This window comes from Mandrillus leucophaeus, unplaced genomic scaffold, assembly GCF_000951045.1.
Source record: "Mandrillus leucophaeus isolate KB7577 unplaced genomic scaffold, Mleu.le_1.0 Scaffold69, whole genome shotgun sequence".
Lineage (NCBI taxonomy): Eukaryota > Metazoa > Chordata > Mammalia > Primates > Cercopithecidae > Mandrillus > Mandrillus leucophaeus.
The window spans coordinates 942,244-961,263 of record NW_012107474.1 but is presented as its reverse complement, the minus strand read 5'-3'; the positions used below and the strand labels follow the sequence as shown (position 1 = coordinate 961,263).

At 52.3% G+C, this 19,020-nt stretch overlaps 2 protein-coding genes across 2 annotated transcripts in view; one reads left to right on the top strand and one right to left on the bottom strand.

The window, feature by feature from the left end:
- The window catches only part of TSPEAR (thrombospondin-type laminin G domain and EAR repeats), a 216,983-nt gene extending 208,377 nt beyond the window's left edge, over positions 1–8,606 (bottom strand). Inside the window, exon 1 of the mRNA XM_012002511.1 lies at positions 8,525–8,606. Within this exon, the coding sequence (XP_011857901.1) occupies positions 8,525–8,606 (82 nt within the window). The remainder of the gene's footprint in view (positions 1–8,524) is intronic.
- Positions 66–994, top strand: LOC105555572 (keratin-associated protein 10-12). Its single transcript, XM_012002592.1, has 2 exons — positions 66–431; positions 542–994. Exons 1-2 carry the CDS (start codon positions 66–68, stop codon positions 992–994), a joined length of 819 nt encoding a protein of 272 aa, XP_011857982.1.
- Positions 8,607–19,020: the final 10,414 nt, after the last annotated feature.

The following is a 19,020-nucleotide window of genomic DNA, read 5'->3' as shown; positions in this document are numbered from 1 at the left end:
CCCTCCCCACTCCCCCCCCACACCCTCACCCACTCTCTTCCATCTCCCCTAGCTCAACTCCCAGCATGGCCATGTCCACCATGTCCATCTGCTCCAGTGACCTGAGCTATGGCAGCCGCGTCTGCCTTCCTGGTTCCTGTGACTCTTGCTCTGACTCCTGGCAGGTGGACGACTGCCCAGAGAGTTGCTGCGAGCCCCCATGCTGTGCCCCCAGCTGCTGCGCCCCGGCCTCCTGCCTGACCCTGGTCTGCACCCCAGTGAGCTGTGTGTCCAGCCCCTGCTGCCAGACGGCCTGTGAGCCCAGCCCCTGCCAATCAGGCTGCACCAGCTCCCACACATCCTCGTGCTGCCAGCAGTCTAGCTGCCAGTCGGCTTGCTGCACCTCCTCCCCCTGCCAGCAGGCCTGCTGCGTGCCCATCTGCCGCAAGTCTGTGTGCTGTGTGCCCACCTGCTCTGAGGATTCCTCTTCATGCTGCCAGCAGTCTAGCTGCCAGCCAGCTTGCTGCACCTCCTCCCCATGTCAGCACCCGTCTGCTCCAAGCCTGTCTGCTGCAAGTCCCTCTGCTGTGTGCCTGTCTGCTCTGGGGCTTCCACTTCATGCTGCCAGCAGTCTAGCTGCCAGCCGGCTTGCTGCACCTCCTCCCCCTGCCGGCAGGGCTGCTGCGTGCCCCTCTGCTGCAAGCCCGTCTGCTGTGTGCCTGTGTGCTCTGGGGCTTCCTCTCTGTGCTGCCAGCAGTCTACCTACCAGCCAGCTTGCTACACCACCTCATGCTGCAGACCCTCCTCCTCCGTGTCCCTCCTCTGCCGCCCTGTGTGCAGGCCCAGCTGCTGCATGCCCATCCCCTCCTGTTGTGTGCCCACCTTCTCCTGCCAGCCCAGCCACTGCTGCCTGGCCTCCTGCATGTCCCACCTCTGCCGCCCTGTGTGCTCCGCCTGGCCTGCTGAGGCCTCTGCTCAGGCCAGAAGCCCAGCTACTGATGGGCAAGTCCCCTAGGACGAGCCAGGCTCAGGTTCCCCCCAACCTCTCCCACTGCTGACCTCTCAGCACACGCACTAGTACACGCCGCACTAGTACACACCACACTGGTACGCACTGCACTGGTACACACCACACTGGTACACACTGCAATGTGCAAGCTGGCTGACCTCACACCCCACAGCCATGGCTTACCCATCCACTACCTCCAAGCCAGGCCCAGGCGACCACGAGACAGCCCTCTCCTATTATTGAGGGGCCCCACGTGTTCCCTGGCAGAATAGTCACCCACAGCCACAGGAGGTCCCTGGACCCCCTGCCCTTCTCCTCCAAGCCATCAGCCGCCCTTGCCCACCACGTGCCTCACACAATGAATAAACTGGCCTTCCCTGCGTCTGCGTGCTCCTCTCCCGGCCTAGTGTTCTATTTCATTCTTTCTCTGGCCCTCTGTGCAAACACAGCCCTGGCTTTGGCAACCCTAGCCACGTCGTGGGAGCATTTCTAGTGGTGCTGAGTTCCAGGCTTCCATCCCTGCAGCCCAGGCCTCCTGGATCTGCACCTCCAGGCAGCTCTCGGGGTGACCCTGCTGCAAATCCAGGATTCAGGTGGTGATGTCTCTGGTGGCACATCTGACCAGAGGACTCCTTGGCAGGAGGGGCCTGGTGCCCCCATGCCTCCCTGTCCCTGGTGAGTTTGAGGAACCCCGGGGACAGGGCCCAGATTGGCCTCTGTGCAGGGCCCTCAGCAGGCACAGCTGAAGCTGAGTGTCACTGTGGTCAACAGTTCCTGGGTGGGGTGGGGTGGGGTGGGGCCTCCCTCTCCCCTGGAGCCCTGGCATTTTATTTAAATGGCCAACGCCTTCTGTTTGTGCTTGTGAAGGGTAATGCAACACCTTTTCTGTGGCCCCAGGTCTAGCCAGGAGCAGCAGAGGTCAGAGGGAAAGAGGCCAAAGGGTACATGACCTAGGGATCCCACACTATGGGATCTGGGGCCCAAGCTGGCCACTCTTTGGGGGTTTCCTTTGGGGCCAGTGTTTCCAGGATCCCCAAGGGTCCCACACCCAGGCTCACTCCCCATCAGAGCGGCCTCCTCACCTGCTGTCCCCTCCACACCACACCAATGCCACCGCCCAGCTCCTGAGTCCCCCCAGCTGCAGTGGAGCTGGAACAGGGTAGGACTGAGAGGGTTGCACAGGGCTGCAATCCCAGGAGGCCCTGAAATCCAGCAAAACGTTCCCAGGACCCTCAGTGCAGGTCTAAGATCACCTGGCCTCTGTCTCCTCTGGAGAGTGTGGGCAGATGCCCTCAACTGGGCCGGCTTTTCCAGTGCCACTCTCCCTGCAAGGTCCTTCAGTGAGGGGAGACCCTCAGTGAGAGGAGGGCCCTCCCGCAATTAGAACAGGGTTGGTGTCAATAGGTTCAGATGGACTGGGTCCTACCATCATCTTCCTAGGCCCTGGGGGTGGGGAGGCAGCTGGGACCCTGCCCCCTCCTTCCCTGGGGTACCCCACCACCACCACCACCACTCTCCAGGGGTCCCTACCATGGAACATGGGGTGAGAGAAGCCAGTTCCCCACTTCCCTGGCTGTTGGGGCCTGAAATTTTCTGTGGCCTGTCAGTCCAGATTTTCCCCCGTCTGTGACATCATCAGCCTCCCTCTAGCCAAGTCCACTCCCAACCCCCAGGGAACCCACACAGTGGGGGGTGGCCCTGACCTGCCAGAGCTGTTGGCCTCCAGCGGCAGGTAAAACCCACGGCCTTCTCAGAACAGGTTTCTCAACACATGAGACAGAACACACCAGACTTCCAAGGGGGACACCTGGATGGAGCTGGTTACCCAGATCGTTCAGAACCAAAGGGCAGCGGCTTGAGAATCTTTCCACCAAGGCTTGGATGAACAAGAGGAGCAGGGGTCTCTCCAGGATGGGCCCACACGAAGTTTCCACAAATCTACCATAGGGACCAGAAGCAGAGCCTTGTTGGGTGACAGTGGCAGGTGCTGCCCACTCAGCCGTGCGCTGCCTCCGCACCCATCACTGCGGAGATGTTTTCAGGAGAAAGATGCAGCAGCTCCCACCCAGTCACAGCCCCTGCACGCCATCCATGGACCCTGGAAGGAACCCAGCTGCCCTGGATGCCGCCCTGCCCAGATACACTGACCTGTTCTCCATGGCCGGCGATGGCCTGTCCCCAACGACTGGTGACCCCTCCCTGGCGCCCCAAGCTCAGCCCCTAACCCCCAGCTGCAGATCGAGGCCTGGTGCGAGCACGGGTTCCCCCAGACCCTTCCCAGTGCCCACCGGCAGCCTAGGCCGGGTAGAGTTGGCAGCGCCTCCCCTGTTGCAAGACCAGGCTCTGGTAGAAACCTCAGAAAACATGCACCGGCAAAACCAAGGAAGGGCGGCTGCGTCCCGGGTTCTTCCGCGCAGGTGTGTGTACCCGCAAGCACTGACCCACGCGCACACACCCACGAGCACACACCCATGCGCACACACCCACGCGCACACCCATGCGCGCACCCACGCTCACACACCCACGTGCATGTACCCATGTACACACCCGTGCGCACACTGCTGTCCCCAGCCGTGCAGTACGACCCTCCCGGAGTTCCCGGCTCCGACCCGCATGCAGCACACTCTAAACGCTTCCCACGCAGTCATTTTGCTGCGCTGCACTTCACCCACTTCTCAGAGGAGGCAACCGAGGTGGAAGTGCCAGTGGGGGGTATTGAGCAGCTCCGGGACTCAGGGGTCGCTCCGCCACCGCTATCCTGCCCCAGCTGCTGGGTCAGGGGCCGGGGAGGGGCTCCCCAGGCTGAACCCGACTGGGTCACCCTAGAAACGAGTTTCTCTTCTGTTTCTCTTCTGTTTCTCTTCGGCGCCCCCAAGCCCCTGACAGTGCCCAAGGTGCCCATGGGATTGGATTCGCCAGAGTCCCCTATGCAGATCCCACCCAGGGCCAAAGCCACCCCCAAGCCCCACCTTGGTGGGGGCGATGAAAAGTGAGCCATCGAGAGATGGGGTCCCTCCACCCCCAACCCCTCCAAGGACAGAAGCGGGCAGGGAAGCACCCACTTTCACGTCCGTCCCCACCCGACTTTCCTAGTGGAATTGGTGCCCGCATCAGTTGGGGGTTCTGGGAACAGTAAGGCGGGGTCGCCTCCATTTATCAGTTGGGCGGGACCAGGGAGCACCCCTAGCCCCAGCCCAGGCCATCAGGGTGCGAAGTTCACTGGAGGCGGATTTGGGATTAGGAGGGGGCGACATCCAGGAGGACTGCACCTGCCCTCCCCACTCCTGCTGCTCCACCCCCGCCCCCACCCCAACACCAAGGTCTCCACCAGGAAGATGGGGGTGGGGAGAGGACGCAGGGTGGAGAGGGTGAGGGGAGAGAGGATGCGGGGTCAGGAGGGTGAGGGGTAATGGCGGAGGCTGAGGCTCCGCAGCTGCGGGGCACAGGGAGGGGCAGAGGAGGGGCATTCAGCTGTGAACCGAGTCCAGACCCATCGGGGCCCTGCGTGTGCGGCTCCTTATCCTGGAAACAGGGAGGCTGGAGACCCTTGGCTTGTCTGGAGCAGAACCCTAGTGTCCAACAGAGTGCATGGGGCTCAGCCCTAAAACTAAACATTCTTTGTTTCCTGATGACCGTGGGGACGCAGTGGGGGATGGGGGGAAACGCCCTGGCCTTATAGTTTAGAATTTTATAAAAGGAAAGGCTTGGCCACTGACAGTTTGCTCTTCAGGAGTCCCACAGTGACTGACTGGCTCCGGACAGGGAATGAGGGGGTCCTTAATGCTGATATTTGTTTTCCAAGAGACAAAGGTGATGGGTGAGGCAGCTAAGCCTCTATAGGTGGGTGTCATTCATTTCAGAACATGAAGGGATAAATAAACATGATAGAAAAATGCCACAAGCCCTAGGCCCACTGGAGTGGACTGGACAGTCTGTTCCCAGTGGGTCCCTCAGCCTCGGTCCCCCACCCTGTCCCAGAGCCCTGGGGCTCACACACATCCTTCCTGGCTGCCTGGCCTGTGGCCCCCGATCCCCTCCTCCCACCGCCCCCCGCACACACACACCACACACAGCACAAGGCAATAGAGATATGAGAGAGAAAGAGCCAGCAAGGACGGGAGAGAGAGGGAGTGCAAGTGTGCGCTGGGGGTAACCTGTGCATGCATGCACTGGGGGTAACAGGCTGGAGCTCAGATCCTTCCTCCAGCCCCCAGCAAGGGGGACTTCAGGCTCCTGCTCTGAGTGGGGAGCTGGGCCCACTGGACAGAGGACAGGGCCGCCTGCGGGTCAGGAATGGGTATTCTTCCTAACTGCAGGACACTCAAAGAGCGTTGGTCATGCACACGCAGCCAAGAGAAGGTGTCACTGGCACAGAGCCTTCCAGAGCAGCCTTGGGGACCTCGCTAGGGACCAGGACTCCCACCACTCACACTCCTTTAGGCACTGAAGTCCAGAGGACAGAGGCTGAGGGCAGAGCTCCTGGGAGCACCAGTGGAAGTAGGAGGGCTGGGCTGGAAAACCTCCCCAACCTCCTATTGCAAAGGGGCTCCAGCCAGCAGCCTCCAGGCCCCAGTGATCTTTTAAGATGCAAATCTGCACCATCATTTCCTCAGTGCCATCTCCAGTTCCTGGGATGCACCCCGCCCATCCCCAGGGCCAGAGACCTGACCACCCTCATTCCTCCCTCAGCCCACCCTGGGGTCTCTCCACCTGCTGACAGCCTTCCAAACTGCAGTCACCTCCCCAAATGCTGCTCCCTGAGGCCCCCCAGGACACCTGCAGGGCAGGCACAGCCCATGGGACCTCACAGCACTCGCTCCAGGCAGAGCGGCAGTTTGGCCAAGTTACCAGCTCCGTGTGGGCAGGGCCCTGGCCTGTGGCTGCCACATCCCGGGCGGGGGCACGGCCCTTCCTGGCATAGATGCTGAGCAAATGTAGGGGGAAGGGGAGTGGATGAGGAGAGCTAGGTAGTTCAGGGGCTGAGGCCTCACTGAGCAGGGTCCTGCGTGACCGGTACCCACCGCTGACCGTTCCTGCGGTAACACTCAGGACAGGGAGAGGCAACGGAAAGAGACCTGACAGCCCTCGCATCCTGCAGTTCCTCCACTCCCAGCCTCTCAGCCCTCCCCCTGCCCAGACCCCCAGAGCCCACCAGTGACCCCGGCCACTGGGTCCAGCCCTCCTCAGAGGGTTCCCACGGAATCTCCCGCCTTGACCTCCTGTCCACGTGGAGGTGACGTGGGTTGCTCTGAGTGAGGGGTGCTGAGCCTAGGGTGCAGCCCACTCTCCTGGCTCCGCAGCACCACGCAGCCCGGACCACAGGCTCCTTAGAAGAATCGGAAGGGTCCCTGCCCTTCCACTGAGGCTTGGCAGGGAGGCTTTGCGCTGAGGCTTCCTACGGTGGATGTGAAAACACAGGCTTGTCCTCCACTGCTGCCCACGGGGCTGGAGCCGTCTGAAATTCCCAGCCCACAACTTCCCCAAAGCCTGCCAGTCACTTGATGAGCAAACTAAGTCCTAGAAAGCTGCCGGACAAGGCAAAGCGAGAGGAGAGGGGAATGAGTGCCGGAAATCAAAGCAGGTTCCCCTCCCAACTCCTCCAGAGAAGGGGCATGGGCCCCGTGGCAGACCCAAACCCCCAGCCTCACGACCGCCTGTACCCTGCGGGTCAACCACCAGCCGCGGCTCCACGCCGCGGGCACAGACTCAGGGAGCAGGATTAGAAAGCTGAGAAGGCGCAGCCAGGGCCCGGTGCCTTCACGCACACACGGCACAGCCCCAGCCAGCGGGGCCCATGCGAAGGCGGAATCCCACAGAACCCTACAGCGCCAGCAAGCGCCTGTGCTTCCCCAAACGGAATGGAACCAAGGTGACTTCTACAAAACGATCTGAAACCCTGGCTGGCCCTTATGCAATTCTCTTGGGAGTGTTCCAAATTTAGCTCAATATTACTTGCTTGACTTTTATCTTTCCTCCCTGGTTCGTGGTATTTATAACTGGGTCATCTTTTAACTATTTGCAACGTAGCTTCAGGGGAGAGGGGGCGGGTTTTATAAATAATCTGTATTATTATTATGCAGGTTGATTCTGTTCCCCAAGCTAAAGGGAACATGAAAATACATGTCTGTGACTCATGCCCCCCACCCCCCCAACTCCAGGGTGTGCTGAGGAGTCGCTCAGCTGCCCCGGGGTCCCCAAGCCGGGGAGGGAGAAAGGCTGGCATTGGGCCCCAGATCGCGTGAAGCCAGGGGATTTTGCTCTGCGACAAGCTGACTTGGCTCTCGTATTGTTTGCAGAATCACCCGGTTCCAAGGCAGTCCCTGCGGGCAGGTGCAGCTGTGCTGGAGCCCAGGGAGCAGGGGCTTCAGTCCTGTCCCCAACACGCAGGCAGCAATGGTTCCAGCACGGAAGACCTGCCTGCCTCCCACCGCACAGCCCCAGGGCCGCCCTGGAGGCACAGTCGGCTGTCCCTGGGTGGGTGGAGACGTTTATGACCCCCACCTCCACCACCCACGCGAGTCAGCACGGTCCACACTCGGGTGATCGTGCTCATCCCCTGGTCATGTCATTGGGATCTGAGCGCCATCCAAGCAGAGAGCTGTGGCCCGGTGCCTGGGGTAGACTTCATCTATTCCAGGGAACCAAGGATGCATGATTTGCAAACAAAACCAGAAGCGCAAGCCATCTCCTCACCTACCCCGACAGGCGCTGCCGAGCCTGAGTGCTCGAGTCACTAATTTACTGTCCTGGTTTCTAGCAACCAGGTCTAGTTGTCCTGTTCCTTTATTAAATTTTGGTTTGATAAGTAAAATCCCTCAGTAGAAACTCTAGAAAAGTATTAGTGTGCCATGGTCAAGAGCAAGCCAAATAGCCTTTCTAAAAGGTGGGAAGGAAACCCCCAGGCTTCGCCAGGACCCCCCGGGTGAGCCAGCCCAGTGCTCTCCACTCAGACCAGGTTATGCCCCAAAGATCCGAGCTCTTCACTCCGGAGATGGTTGCGTTTGGGGCTGTGCCTGTGTCTCCAGTTTTTCGCTCATATGGGGAAGGAGCAGGGCTGGTGTGGCCTTTTGCTTTGCTGAGTGCAGGCTGGGGGCATCTCCAGCAGCTAAGGAAACGACTCATGCACAGCGGCCTGCTGGGCTGCTGCGACTTCATGCTTCATTCCCAAAGCAGGTGTCAGCCTTTCCCCCCTCCCTTCCCCCACCGGGAGGCCCAGCAGGTAAGCACTTGTGGAGGCCCCAGTGGCTGCTGGTTAGCTCTTGAAGCTCGTCCCCACCCTGCGTGCGTTCTAAAGAGCCGCGTTTCTATTGCAACTGCCCGCCCTGCGCTTTCATCTTTCCCACCTGTGCTCCTCCCGCCTCTGCCCGTCTCCCCAGGGTGCTACCTGCCAGTCCTGCCAAAGCGTCCTCGGGCACCACGGCTTGAATCAGTGTTCGAAAGTGGCATTTGCAACTCGACACCCCTCCCAGCTCCCCTGCAAGTTCCCCCTTCCCAAGTCCCTGTGCCCCTGCCCAAGTCCCTGTGCCCCTGCCTTACCTGTGCAGGGCTCCCAACGCTGGGTGCCGTGGCTGGGGGCCACCAGGGGCAGCACAAAACACAGCCTCAGCAGGGCAGACATGAGGGGCTTGGGTGCCAAGCTCCATCCAGGGCTCGGCTCAGCCGGCAGGGAGGTGGCTGCTCCTCAGACGTCTGCGTCAGCCTTTCCAGGGGCGGCCGTGGGGCCCCCGGGGGTCACTGCGACGGCCACATGCCAGCGGCGGGCGGTGGGGACAGAGGTGGCCCTGGCGGTCGCGGTGGGGAAGCTTCTGGTTGCTGCCTGCGGGAGGCAAGTGGCCCTGGCAGGTGGGGCTGCAGCCGCTGGTTTATCTCATTTCCCTGATGGGCTTGGGTCCTGCGTGCAGGTGACAGGTGATAACAATCTCGGCACGGCCTGGGATTAGTCGCTGGCAAAGCACACTTTCCAAAAGGAAAGACAGAACTAGGTCGTGCTGCGGAGAGCTGAGAACAAGCCGGAGAAACTTAGAAGACCCGTTTCCCTCGGGCGCAGGCTCCCTGGGCTCACCGCCTTTTAGGACCAGGGGCACAGGCGACCATGGCAGGCCAGAAGCAGGCAGGGTGGGTGCACTTTGGCTGGGGGTTTGGGCAGCAAGTCCCCACAGTCTGCTGGAGGGTCCTAGTGGCAGGTCCAGGCTCTGCCAGGGAGTCCTAAAGGCAGGTCTGGGCTCTGCTGGGGGTGGGGGTGGGGTCCCAGAGGTAGGTCCTCTGCTCTGCGGGGGGTGGGGGGTCCAGGTGGCAGGTCCTGGGCTCTGCTGGTGGGGGGGGTGGTGGTCCTGGAGGCAGGTCCCAGGCTCTGCTGGGGGTCTAGGCGGCAGGTCCCGGGCTCTGCTGAGTCCCCCAGCGGCAGCGGCCGTCCCCAGGAGGGGCTGGGCTCCCTCGGAGGGCTTTTTATCTGGTGCCCAGCCCTCCTGAGGGTGTGTGGGTTTGTCAACTGTTGGGTTTCAGGAATTTCCCTCTGGAGGGAAGTCGGTCCTTAAAGGGAACAGCTAATGAGAAGGAGCAGAGGCAAGTGTCCCTCGGGGAAGGGGCGCGGCCATGGTCACTCATCCAGTGCCGAGGACCCTCGCGTCTGACCTCTCGACACTGCAATGGGCATGAAATGCCACTCGAGGGGAGCAGCTATTAACTAGGAGTGTTCTTTTTACAAAAGTGCCCTGCCCCCCTACCCTCTCCAAACAGCACCGAACGCAGCGTTCTTGCAGAAATTGCCAACGCAACTGGGTGACGGGTTTCTGTGTCTGGTGCGGAGGCCCTGGCAAACTGGTCTGAGGCCGACGGCTTTCCCTGGTTCACAGGCCCACAAAATGCACACTCCTGCTGGTTTCAGAAGGAAGCCCCAGCTCCAGGACCTCAGATACAATGAGTTTTCCAAGAGCACAGACCCTGTCATTAGGGCTTGTTGAGAGAGACAGAGACAGAGACAGAGGGAGGGGAGGAGAAAGGGGCCGAAGAGAGGGACAGAGAGTGAGGAAAGACCTAGAGGGAGTGGGAGAAAGAGAAAGTGGGGAGACACAGAGAGCTCCTGGGGCACTGGAGGCTCTTCCCATAAACAGCACCTGTGATCAGAGAGACTCATGCTCTCTCCCTCCCTCTTCCTCTGTTACCCGACCCCACCCCCAGGGATATTAATTCATAATTAATATTAATTTACAGATATTAATTCGTAATCCTATTTATGAAGCTCGAGTTAACTGGCATCATATGAAAGGAGGTTGAAGGTCTTCCATTGCATGTGACTCCTCTTCCAGCACCCAAGTGAGCCCTGGGGTGGGGTGTGCCTCCTTCCGCCCCAGGACCCCCTGCCAGCTCCGGCGGGCACACGGTGCAGGGACAGAGGCTTCCTGAGTGGGCTCCCCACCCCTCTGGGGCTCAGCAGCTGGAAACGCTCCGCACAGCACCATTCATGACAACCCTAACCTGATGAGGGAGGACGTGGTTCCCTAAAGGAGCAAAAGGCCTGATCGTTGTGTAAATGGAATAAATGGAGTCTTCCTCTTTTGTTTCCCAATCGATGGGAACTTCATCCTGGGCCAGCTGCGGGTCACAGTGGCCTCTGAAACCACGCCCCTGGGGGGTGGGGACTCCCCGCAAAGGATGGGCAGGTGGCACTCCAGAGCTCATTTAAAGAATCACAATTATGTTGCCTTGAACCCTTCTGGGAAATTTTCCTTATGTTACATTTGATGCAGTCATACTAGTAATAGTCTCAAAGATAAATAAGGGTGAGCCAGTGGAAATACTGCTCATATACAAAACTTCACAAAGATGTGCTGAGCGCAGGAGGAGGAAAACTCAGAGTTCCCTCCTCTACAGCTCAGAGTTCCCTCCTCTACAGCTCCCTGTGTGACCCTGGACAAGTACTTAAATTCCCCAAGGTTTAACTTCCACGTCTGTAAAATGTGCCTAGGAGGACCTGCATGGTAGACTGTCCTATAAATTAAGTGATAGATATAATGTACCTAAAGCAGCATTTCTTGAACCGTGACCCAGGGAACACCAGCTCCAAAAACGCTCAAGGAGAAAAAGCAGGTGCATTTGTAGGTGGGCTCCACTGCCCCTTCCTCAGGAACACAAGCTTGGCTCACCCACGCGGAGCTCTGAGACACTGGTGATCAGAAGCCTGCCTAGGCTGGGCGAGGTGGCACCCACCTGAAAGCCTAGCACTTTGTGAGGCTGAACTGGGAGGACTGCTTGAACTGAGTTCAAGACCAACATTGGCAATATAGTGAGACCCTATGTCTACAAAAAATTTTAAAAATTAGCTGGAGGTGGTGGTGTGCACCTATAGTGCCAGCTACTCAGGAGGCTGAGATTGAAGGATCACATGAGCCCAGGAGGTGGAGGTTACAGTGAGCCATGATCATACCGCTGCACTCCAGCCTGGGCGACAGAGGAAGACTCTGTTGATAGAGAGAGAAAGAGAGGGAGAGAGGAAGGGAGAAACAAGAAGGAAGGAAGGAAGGAAGGAAGGAAGGAAGGAAGGAAGGAGAGGAGAGAGGAGGGAAGGGAAGGGAGAGGAGGGGAGGGGAAGGGAGGGGAGGGGAAGGAGTCCCCACCCAAAGCTCATGTCAAATTGTAATTCCCACATGTTGAAGAAGGGGCCTGTTGGGAGGTGATTGGATCATGGGGGTGGTTTCTAGTGGTTTAGCACTATCCCCTTCGTGCTGTCTCATGGTGGAATTCTCATGAGATCTCTTTCTTTAAAGGTATAGGGCATTCCCCTTTGCTCTCTCTGTCTCCTGCTCCACCATGGTAAGATGTGCTTGCTTCCCTTTCACCTTCCGCCATGATTGTAAGATTCCTGAGGTCTCCTAGCCATGTTTCCTGTTAAGCCTGTGGAACTGAGTCAATTAAACCTCTTCTTCATAAATTACCCAGTCTCAGGTAGTTCTTCATCACAGTGTGAAAATAGACTAAGCAAGAAAGAGGAAAAGAAAAGACAGAAACCCCCCACATCATATGTATCAAAGTCTCATGGAGATGAATCCCCAGAACCCACTAAGAGAAATGCATGTGTAAAGAAGAAAGCATGTCCCTGCCATAACATCAGACATCAGGGCTGAGCTTCATTCCCGGGAAGCAGGTTGGGTAAGCACTGCAATTGTTAATGAGGGAATTCATGGCCCACCAGGCCCTCACAGCATAGGAAGGAACAGCAGCCCATCCCAGGTCTGCTAACTCTGCCTCCAAACAATGAAAGAGAAAATGTCCCAAGAACTTCCCCCAAACACTTCCTGGTGCAGGCTGTCACTCAATTTGTCTGCTTCAAGGGAAATAGAGACGATCAATAGAAGCGGAGGAGGGCTCCATCTATTCTCTAAGGACACAGGTTGTTAATCAAGTCAGATCAGTAAGCAAACCCCAGGAGGTCATCATGGGCTTCATCAAGCTGCAGAAGTAACCCTGAGCATGTCATTGTTTGGCCAAAGGTGCCTGTGAAGTGTGTCCATGTCTTTAAATGTTCAACCTACCCCAACCAGGGAACAGTGCATTCTCCAAGAAAACAAGAAACAGAGCTCAAAGAGAAACTGGAAATGATAACCGTATGTTACAAAAATAACACTCTTGCATTCACTCTTCCAGTTTTGGGTTCTATTAAACTAAACCATCACTTCTGTGGTCTATGAACCCCAGAAGGACTTTGTATTTTGGTTTTTGTTGCTTCCTTTTTGGAGACAGTGTCTTGCTCTGTCACCCACGCTGGGGTGTAGTGGCAAGATCATGGCTCACCGCAGCCTGGAACTCCTGGCCTCAAGTGATCCTCTTGCCTTAGCCTCCCAAGTCGCTGGGACCAGAGAGGCACATACCACCATACCCAGCTAATTTTTAATTTTTTTGTAGAAATAGAGTCTCACTATGCTGCCCAGGCTGGTTTTTAATAATTTAAAGTCACAACAATTCTTCCAGGATACACCATCACTTGGTATATAATGACCACTGTTGTATGATGTTTGAAAAGGTATCTGGAAAAAAAAAAAGAAGGCACGCACATGTCATCTGACAATGAGTTTAGATAGACTGGGGAGTACTTGGCAAGCCTAGACAATGAACATTAGCCAACTGTCTGGGTGATATGGCCTGCCTCTGAGTCTCCTCCTAAATCTCATGTTGAATTGTAATTCCCAGTGTTGGAGGAAGGACCTGGTGGGAGGTGATTGAATTATGAGGGCGGATTTCTCCCGTGATAGAGGGTTCTCAGGAGATCTGATGGTTTAAAAGTGTGTGGTGCTTCCCTCCTTCACTCTCTCTCTCCTGCTCCACCATGGTAAGACGTGCTTGCTTCCCCTTCACCTTCCACCATGATTGTAAGTTTCCTGAGGCCTCCCATTCATGCTTCCTGTTAAGCCTGCAGAACTGTGAGTCAAATAAACCTCTTCATAGATTACCCAGTCTCAGGGAGTTCTTTATAGCAGTGTGAGAATGAACTAATACACTGGGGTTATATGCTCTTGGGCCAGGCCCTCCAAGGCTGGGCTCCCATCACTGAGCAACTAGGTCCATCAGTCATTGAGTCACCTGGCCAGGCACATGTGAAATCCATTGTCTCCAGAAAATACATGCTAGAATTCCAATTTGAAAGTCATTTAGATCTCATTAGTTATTTAATAAGAAAATAACAGATTATTTTCTCACATAAAGAGTTCTTTTTTTAAACAAAAAATACTGTAGGTCTTTTATATTACTAAGAACAACATAATTATTAATCTTGACCTCCAAGGAGAGGAAATTTTGGTTCTTAAAATCTAACACTAGAATCTGACCCTTGACCTATTACATTAGGGTCTATTTTTTTTTTCTTTCAAAGAGATCCTTAAATAGTAGGGTGTTACCCTTTGTCTGCTTTATCCTGATTGCTTGTGTGTGTGTGTGTGTGTGTGTGTGTGTGTGTGTGTGTGTGTATGTGTGTGTGTTTAAAGATGGGGTTTTGCCATGTTACCCAGGCTGGTCTTGAATGCCTGAGCTCAAGTAATCCAGCTGCCTTGGCCTCCCAAAGTGCTGGGATTACAGGCATGAGCCACCACACCCAGCCTGCTTCCCTGTCTTTGATACTTTGTTTTACCTTGTCATTTTGCCAGGTATTTTAAATGTTCATTTAATCAGCAATATTTTCTGTGAGACTTTATGTGTCTTAAAATACAATTTTTATTCTAATGCTCACTAAACTTGCAGACAATTTTTGAATTACAATTTTTAGACTTTTTTGCCATTGTATGTGTCTATTTAGATCGCTCTTCCATCTGGAATGTGATTTTGCATATGGAATGCAGTGAATCTGTTTCCAGAAGGTCATTATGCACATTCCATTTATTACATACTTCTTTCCCACCACCTTGAAATGTCACATTTATGATTAATTAGGATTCTATATATACTTGGATCTATTCCATTAATCTTGGCTCTATTTATCTCTGTCAATTTCCTTTGTCAGTATTACATTATTTTAATAACAGTATTTATAATAAGGGTTCATACTGATAATACATGCATTAGTTTCCCTTTTCAAAAATGTGTTAGAAATTCTAACATACTTACTCTTCCACATGGACTTTAAAAATTATTGGTTTCCATCTCCCAAATCAAAATTAAACAAACAAGGAAAAAACACTATAGAAATACTTATTAGAATGGCAACACATCTATAGATTAATTTGAGAATGATGAACGTTTTATCTCAGATGAACATTTTTATGATATGAAGTCTTCACACTGAAGATATCTCTCTGTTTATTCCAATCTTTAATCATTTTTTTAATTATAATTTTGACAGTAGAGGTCCTGTATTTTCTCTGTAAAGTTCTTTCTATACATTTCTTTGTGATTTTATCATTATTGTAAATATATTCCCCCATTTCTATTTGTAATTGGTTATTGCTTGTATAAAGAAAATTGTTTCATTTTGTACAGTTATCTTATATCTAGCAACCTTAAATTTACTATGTGATTTTAGAATCTCTTGTTTTTCTAGGATAAATAATTTTCTTCTTCAGTTTTACTATGTGTACCAATAGATTTGTTTTCTTATTTTATAGCATGAACTAGAGTCTTCAAAACAAATGTTGAAAATAGTGGCAATAGTAGACTTCTTATTTCATTCCTAATTTCAGTGGTAATGGCTGTGGGGTTTGGTAGTCATTATCATATTAAAGAATTTTTCCTCTTTTCCTCTCAGAGTAGGAATGGCTGCTGAATTTTCTTTACTTTTTTTTTTTTTTTTTTTTTTTTAATCATAGTCTCGGTCTGTCACCCAGGCTGGAGTGCAGTGGTGCAATCTCGGCTCGCTGCAAGCTCTGCCTCCCAGGTTCACGCCATTCTCCTGTCTCAGCCTCTTGAGTAGCTGGGACTACAGGCGCCCGCTACCACACCCAGCTAATCTTTTGTATTTTGTTAGTAAAGATGGGGTTTCACCACGTTAGCCAGGATGGTCTCAATCTCCTGACATCGTGATCCCTGTGCCTCAGCCTCACAAAGTATTGGGATTACAGGCGTAAGCCACCACGCCCGGCCGGCTGCTGAATTTTCTTAAATGCTGTTGCACATCAGTTGATATGGTTTCACATTTCCAATTTTAGTTATTAATAGAATTAATTACAAATATTGCTTTCCTAATACTGAACATCCTTACATTCCTAGAATAGATTACACAGAGTGAGAATGCATTTTTCTTTTCATACACTGCTGAGTTCAGTCTGATGTTGCATTTGTACACATTCTTCTCTTCTTCGTTCTCTTTCCAGGAAGTGCTCTCAGGCTTTGGTCTTCCCTAAATGCAGAGATTAAGAAATGGGTGACACAGTCCACCCCTCTCCACTGAGGTGGGAAATGTTTCCCATCTCAAAACTGACCCCCCATCCAGGGGTTCAGGCTAGAAATCCTAAAGTCATCCTTGGCATCTCTCTTAGGAAGTCCCACTGAGTTTAACCTCAAGCACTCCTGCTCTCCTTCCCCCCCCCCCCCCCGCCACCTTCCTGGTCCAGCCACTTCCGTTGCCGATGGCCTTCACTGCCTGAAAGTCTCCCACATCCCCTTTAGGTCTCCTGGATCTATTCAGAGCAATCTCTGCAAAACCCAGAACTGGTTAGGCCAGAACTCCCTTCAGTGACTTGTGGTTGCTCCCAGAATAAAGACAATTTTCCAGGATGTGACCTATAGGGCCCTGGAGTGGTCTCGCCTGCCGCCCAGCTGCAATTTCAGCCCTGCACATGCCCTCCCTTTTCTGCTCCAGCCACTGGTGTCTCCCAGGCATGCATCCATGATGAGCTTCCACCTACCAAGGCTGCCCCCAGGCTGAGCCCTCTCCCTGAACACCCTTCTTCTTTCCCCGTCCCAATTAACTCCTCTGGGGAAGGTCACCCATTAGGAGCTCTCACTGCACAATGTGTTGCCCCTCCTTCAGGGTGGTGGTTTCCATCCCTTGTTTAAGTGATCATTGTATGTGTTTTTCCCCACACTGGAAGCCCCAGGTGGCGCAGACCATGCATGTTTAGGTTTAGCCTTGTGTCTTCAGTGCCTGCCATTCAATAAATGTGTAACCAATCAGTGAATGAACTCATTATCTTGACTGTGGGCTGATACTAGGATTATGCTAACTTTATAAAATTCACTGGAGTGCTTTTCATGCTTTTATATGGTCTAGAATATTTTGGCTATCATAAAATTTGTTTCCTGAAGATAAACTGGAACTCCTTTGTGAAAACTTTTGAGCCTTCTTCACCTTGCAACATTTAAAACACTTTTCCAGCCTACAGAAAATTTGACAAACACCCTTCACCCCAATGCACTGCTAGTTACTACTTTGTCACATTTGCTTTTGCTTTCTCTCTCATGTCTACATGTGCCCATGTAAACTCTTTTTTGTTGTTGAATCATTTGGATGTAAATTATTAACATGATTTTCACTCTTACATATTTCTGTATTGTCACCTCAAAATAAGGACACTCCAAATTTCTACAGTAAGACTATCACATCTAAGAAAAATATCACTGATCCCATAAAAAAAGCTAATATACACTCTATATTTCAATTCCAGCTGAGGACTCTTTAGGTGGTAAATGCTTTAAATTTTCCTATTTCTCTTATGATTATTGGTTAATTCTGTTTTTTACTCTTTCATGAGATAATGGTGATGACATAGTCTTCTGGAAAATCACCCACTTCCTCCAAATTTTCAAATTTATTCCCAAATAATTAACATAAAATGTCCTTAAAATATATCTCTTCTGCATCTGCAATTATGTTTTCTCATATTTAATGTTGCATATTTTTGTGTTCTGTCCTTAAGTTTTCCCATGAGTTTATCTAATTTATTAGTCCTTTGAATACCCACGTTTCTAAATGTATGTTAAAATTATGTTTTACCAAGCCCTTAGACATTCTGTTTTTCCCCTGGATGTGATATTTGATTAGCTTTATAATTCTTCCTTTCAGTTTTTGCTCTTTAACACATTTAGACATATTTTAAGTACTTGGGTACAGGTCTTACTCTGCTTTTTCTTCATATAGTAGACAGTTTTACCAACATTGTCTACAAAACAATCCATTCTCCTACAGTTTGCGTGTGTTTGTGTGAGTGTGTGTGTATGTTTCTGAGCTCTCTATTCGTTCCATTTCTCTCTGTAATTCTGTCTGTTGTTGTATTATAAATTCTGATGCTATATTGTTAGGTGCATATATGTTTATGATCATTAAATACTCTCAATTTCTTTTTCCCTGGTTCGTACATAACATTCCTCTTTATCCGTGAAGCTCTCCTGAGCAGCTCTAGCTCTGCCTGGGCACTCACTCCACCAACATTCACAGTGTTTGATGTCCATGTCACTTGTCTCTGCTTTCACTCACCAGACACCACCATACAGATTTCCACCTGACAACAGAAGTACCACAAGAGCCTACAGGAGGTGTATGGCTTTGAGGAGTTGGTGAAAGAGTCACAAAATAGGAGACATTGAAACCAGTCCTAAAATAGAGACACTTTGTAAATCTCCATGGTAAGGAGCCCAGGATTAACTAATTAGTTTCATGTCAAATAGAGCCTAATGCCCAGCTTATCTCCACCCTCTGCTTTTCCTCTTAATCACCTCTTTTCACCAGACTGAAAGGAGTGGTACTATGAAATATCATTCATGATATTCAACCAAGTCAGTAAAGAAAAATATGCTGGACATAAACAGAGTCCCACACTCTCAGAAAAGCTACCGCCTCTTCCAGGGTTCCAGGACTGCCTGCTTAGAGAAGTACCCTCAGAGAAAGTGCCTTGATTTGGAAAATTAATGATGCTCTTACATTTGCTAGTGTGATGGTTAATTTTATGTGTCAACTTGGCTAGGCCCTGGGACCCAGATATTTGGTCAAACATGCCTGGATATTGTTGTGAAGGTATTTTTTAGATGAGATTAATATTTAAATTAGGAGACTTTGAGTAAAGCAGATTACTCTTCATAATGTGGGTGGGTCTCTTCCAATCGATTGAAAGCCTTAAGACAAAGATTGACCTCCCCATGAAGAAGAGGGAATTCTGCCAGAAGTTGGCCTTCAGATTTGAACTGCTGTACCAACTCGTCCCTGGATCTCTGGCCTGCTGAACTCACCTGCAGATTTTGGACTTGCCAGCCCCCACAATCATATAAGGCAATTCCTTAAAATAAATCACTCATGTATGTATACACACACACACACACACACCCCTACACACACACACATACGAGGAAGTGGGTGATTTTCCAGAAAAATATGTCATAGATAGATGATTGATAGATAGATAGATAATAGATAGATAGAGAGAGAGACAGACAGACAGATAGATAGACAAGGCCGGGCGCAACGGCTCACGCCTGTATTCCCAGCACTTTGGGAGGCCGAGGTGGGGGGATCACCTGAGGTCAGGAATTCGAGACCAGCCTGGCCAACATGGCGAAACCCTGTCTCTACTAAAATTACAAAAATTAGCCTGGCCTGGTGGCGGGCACCTGTAATCCCA

Bases quoted from the DNA above. Each gene is read 5' to 3' on its own strand.
- LOC105555572 (XM_012002592.1), top strand. From the start codon at position 66: ATGGCCATGTCCACCATGTCCATCTGCTCCAGTGACCTGAGCTATGGC. The intron at 432-541 runs GTGTGCTGTGTG...GTCTGCTCCAAG, and splicing joins TGCCCATCTGCCGCAAGTCT to CCTGTCTGCTGCAAGTCCCT.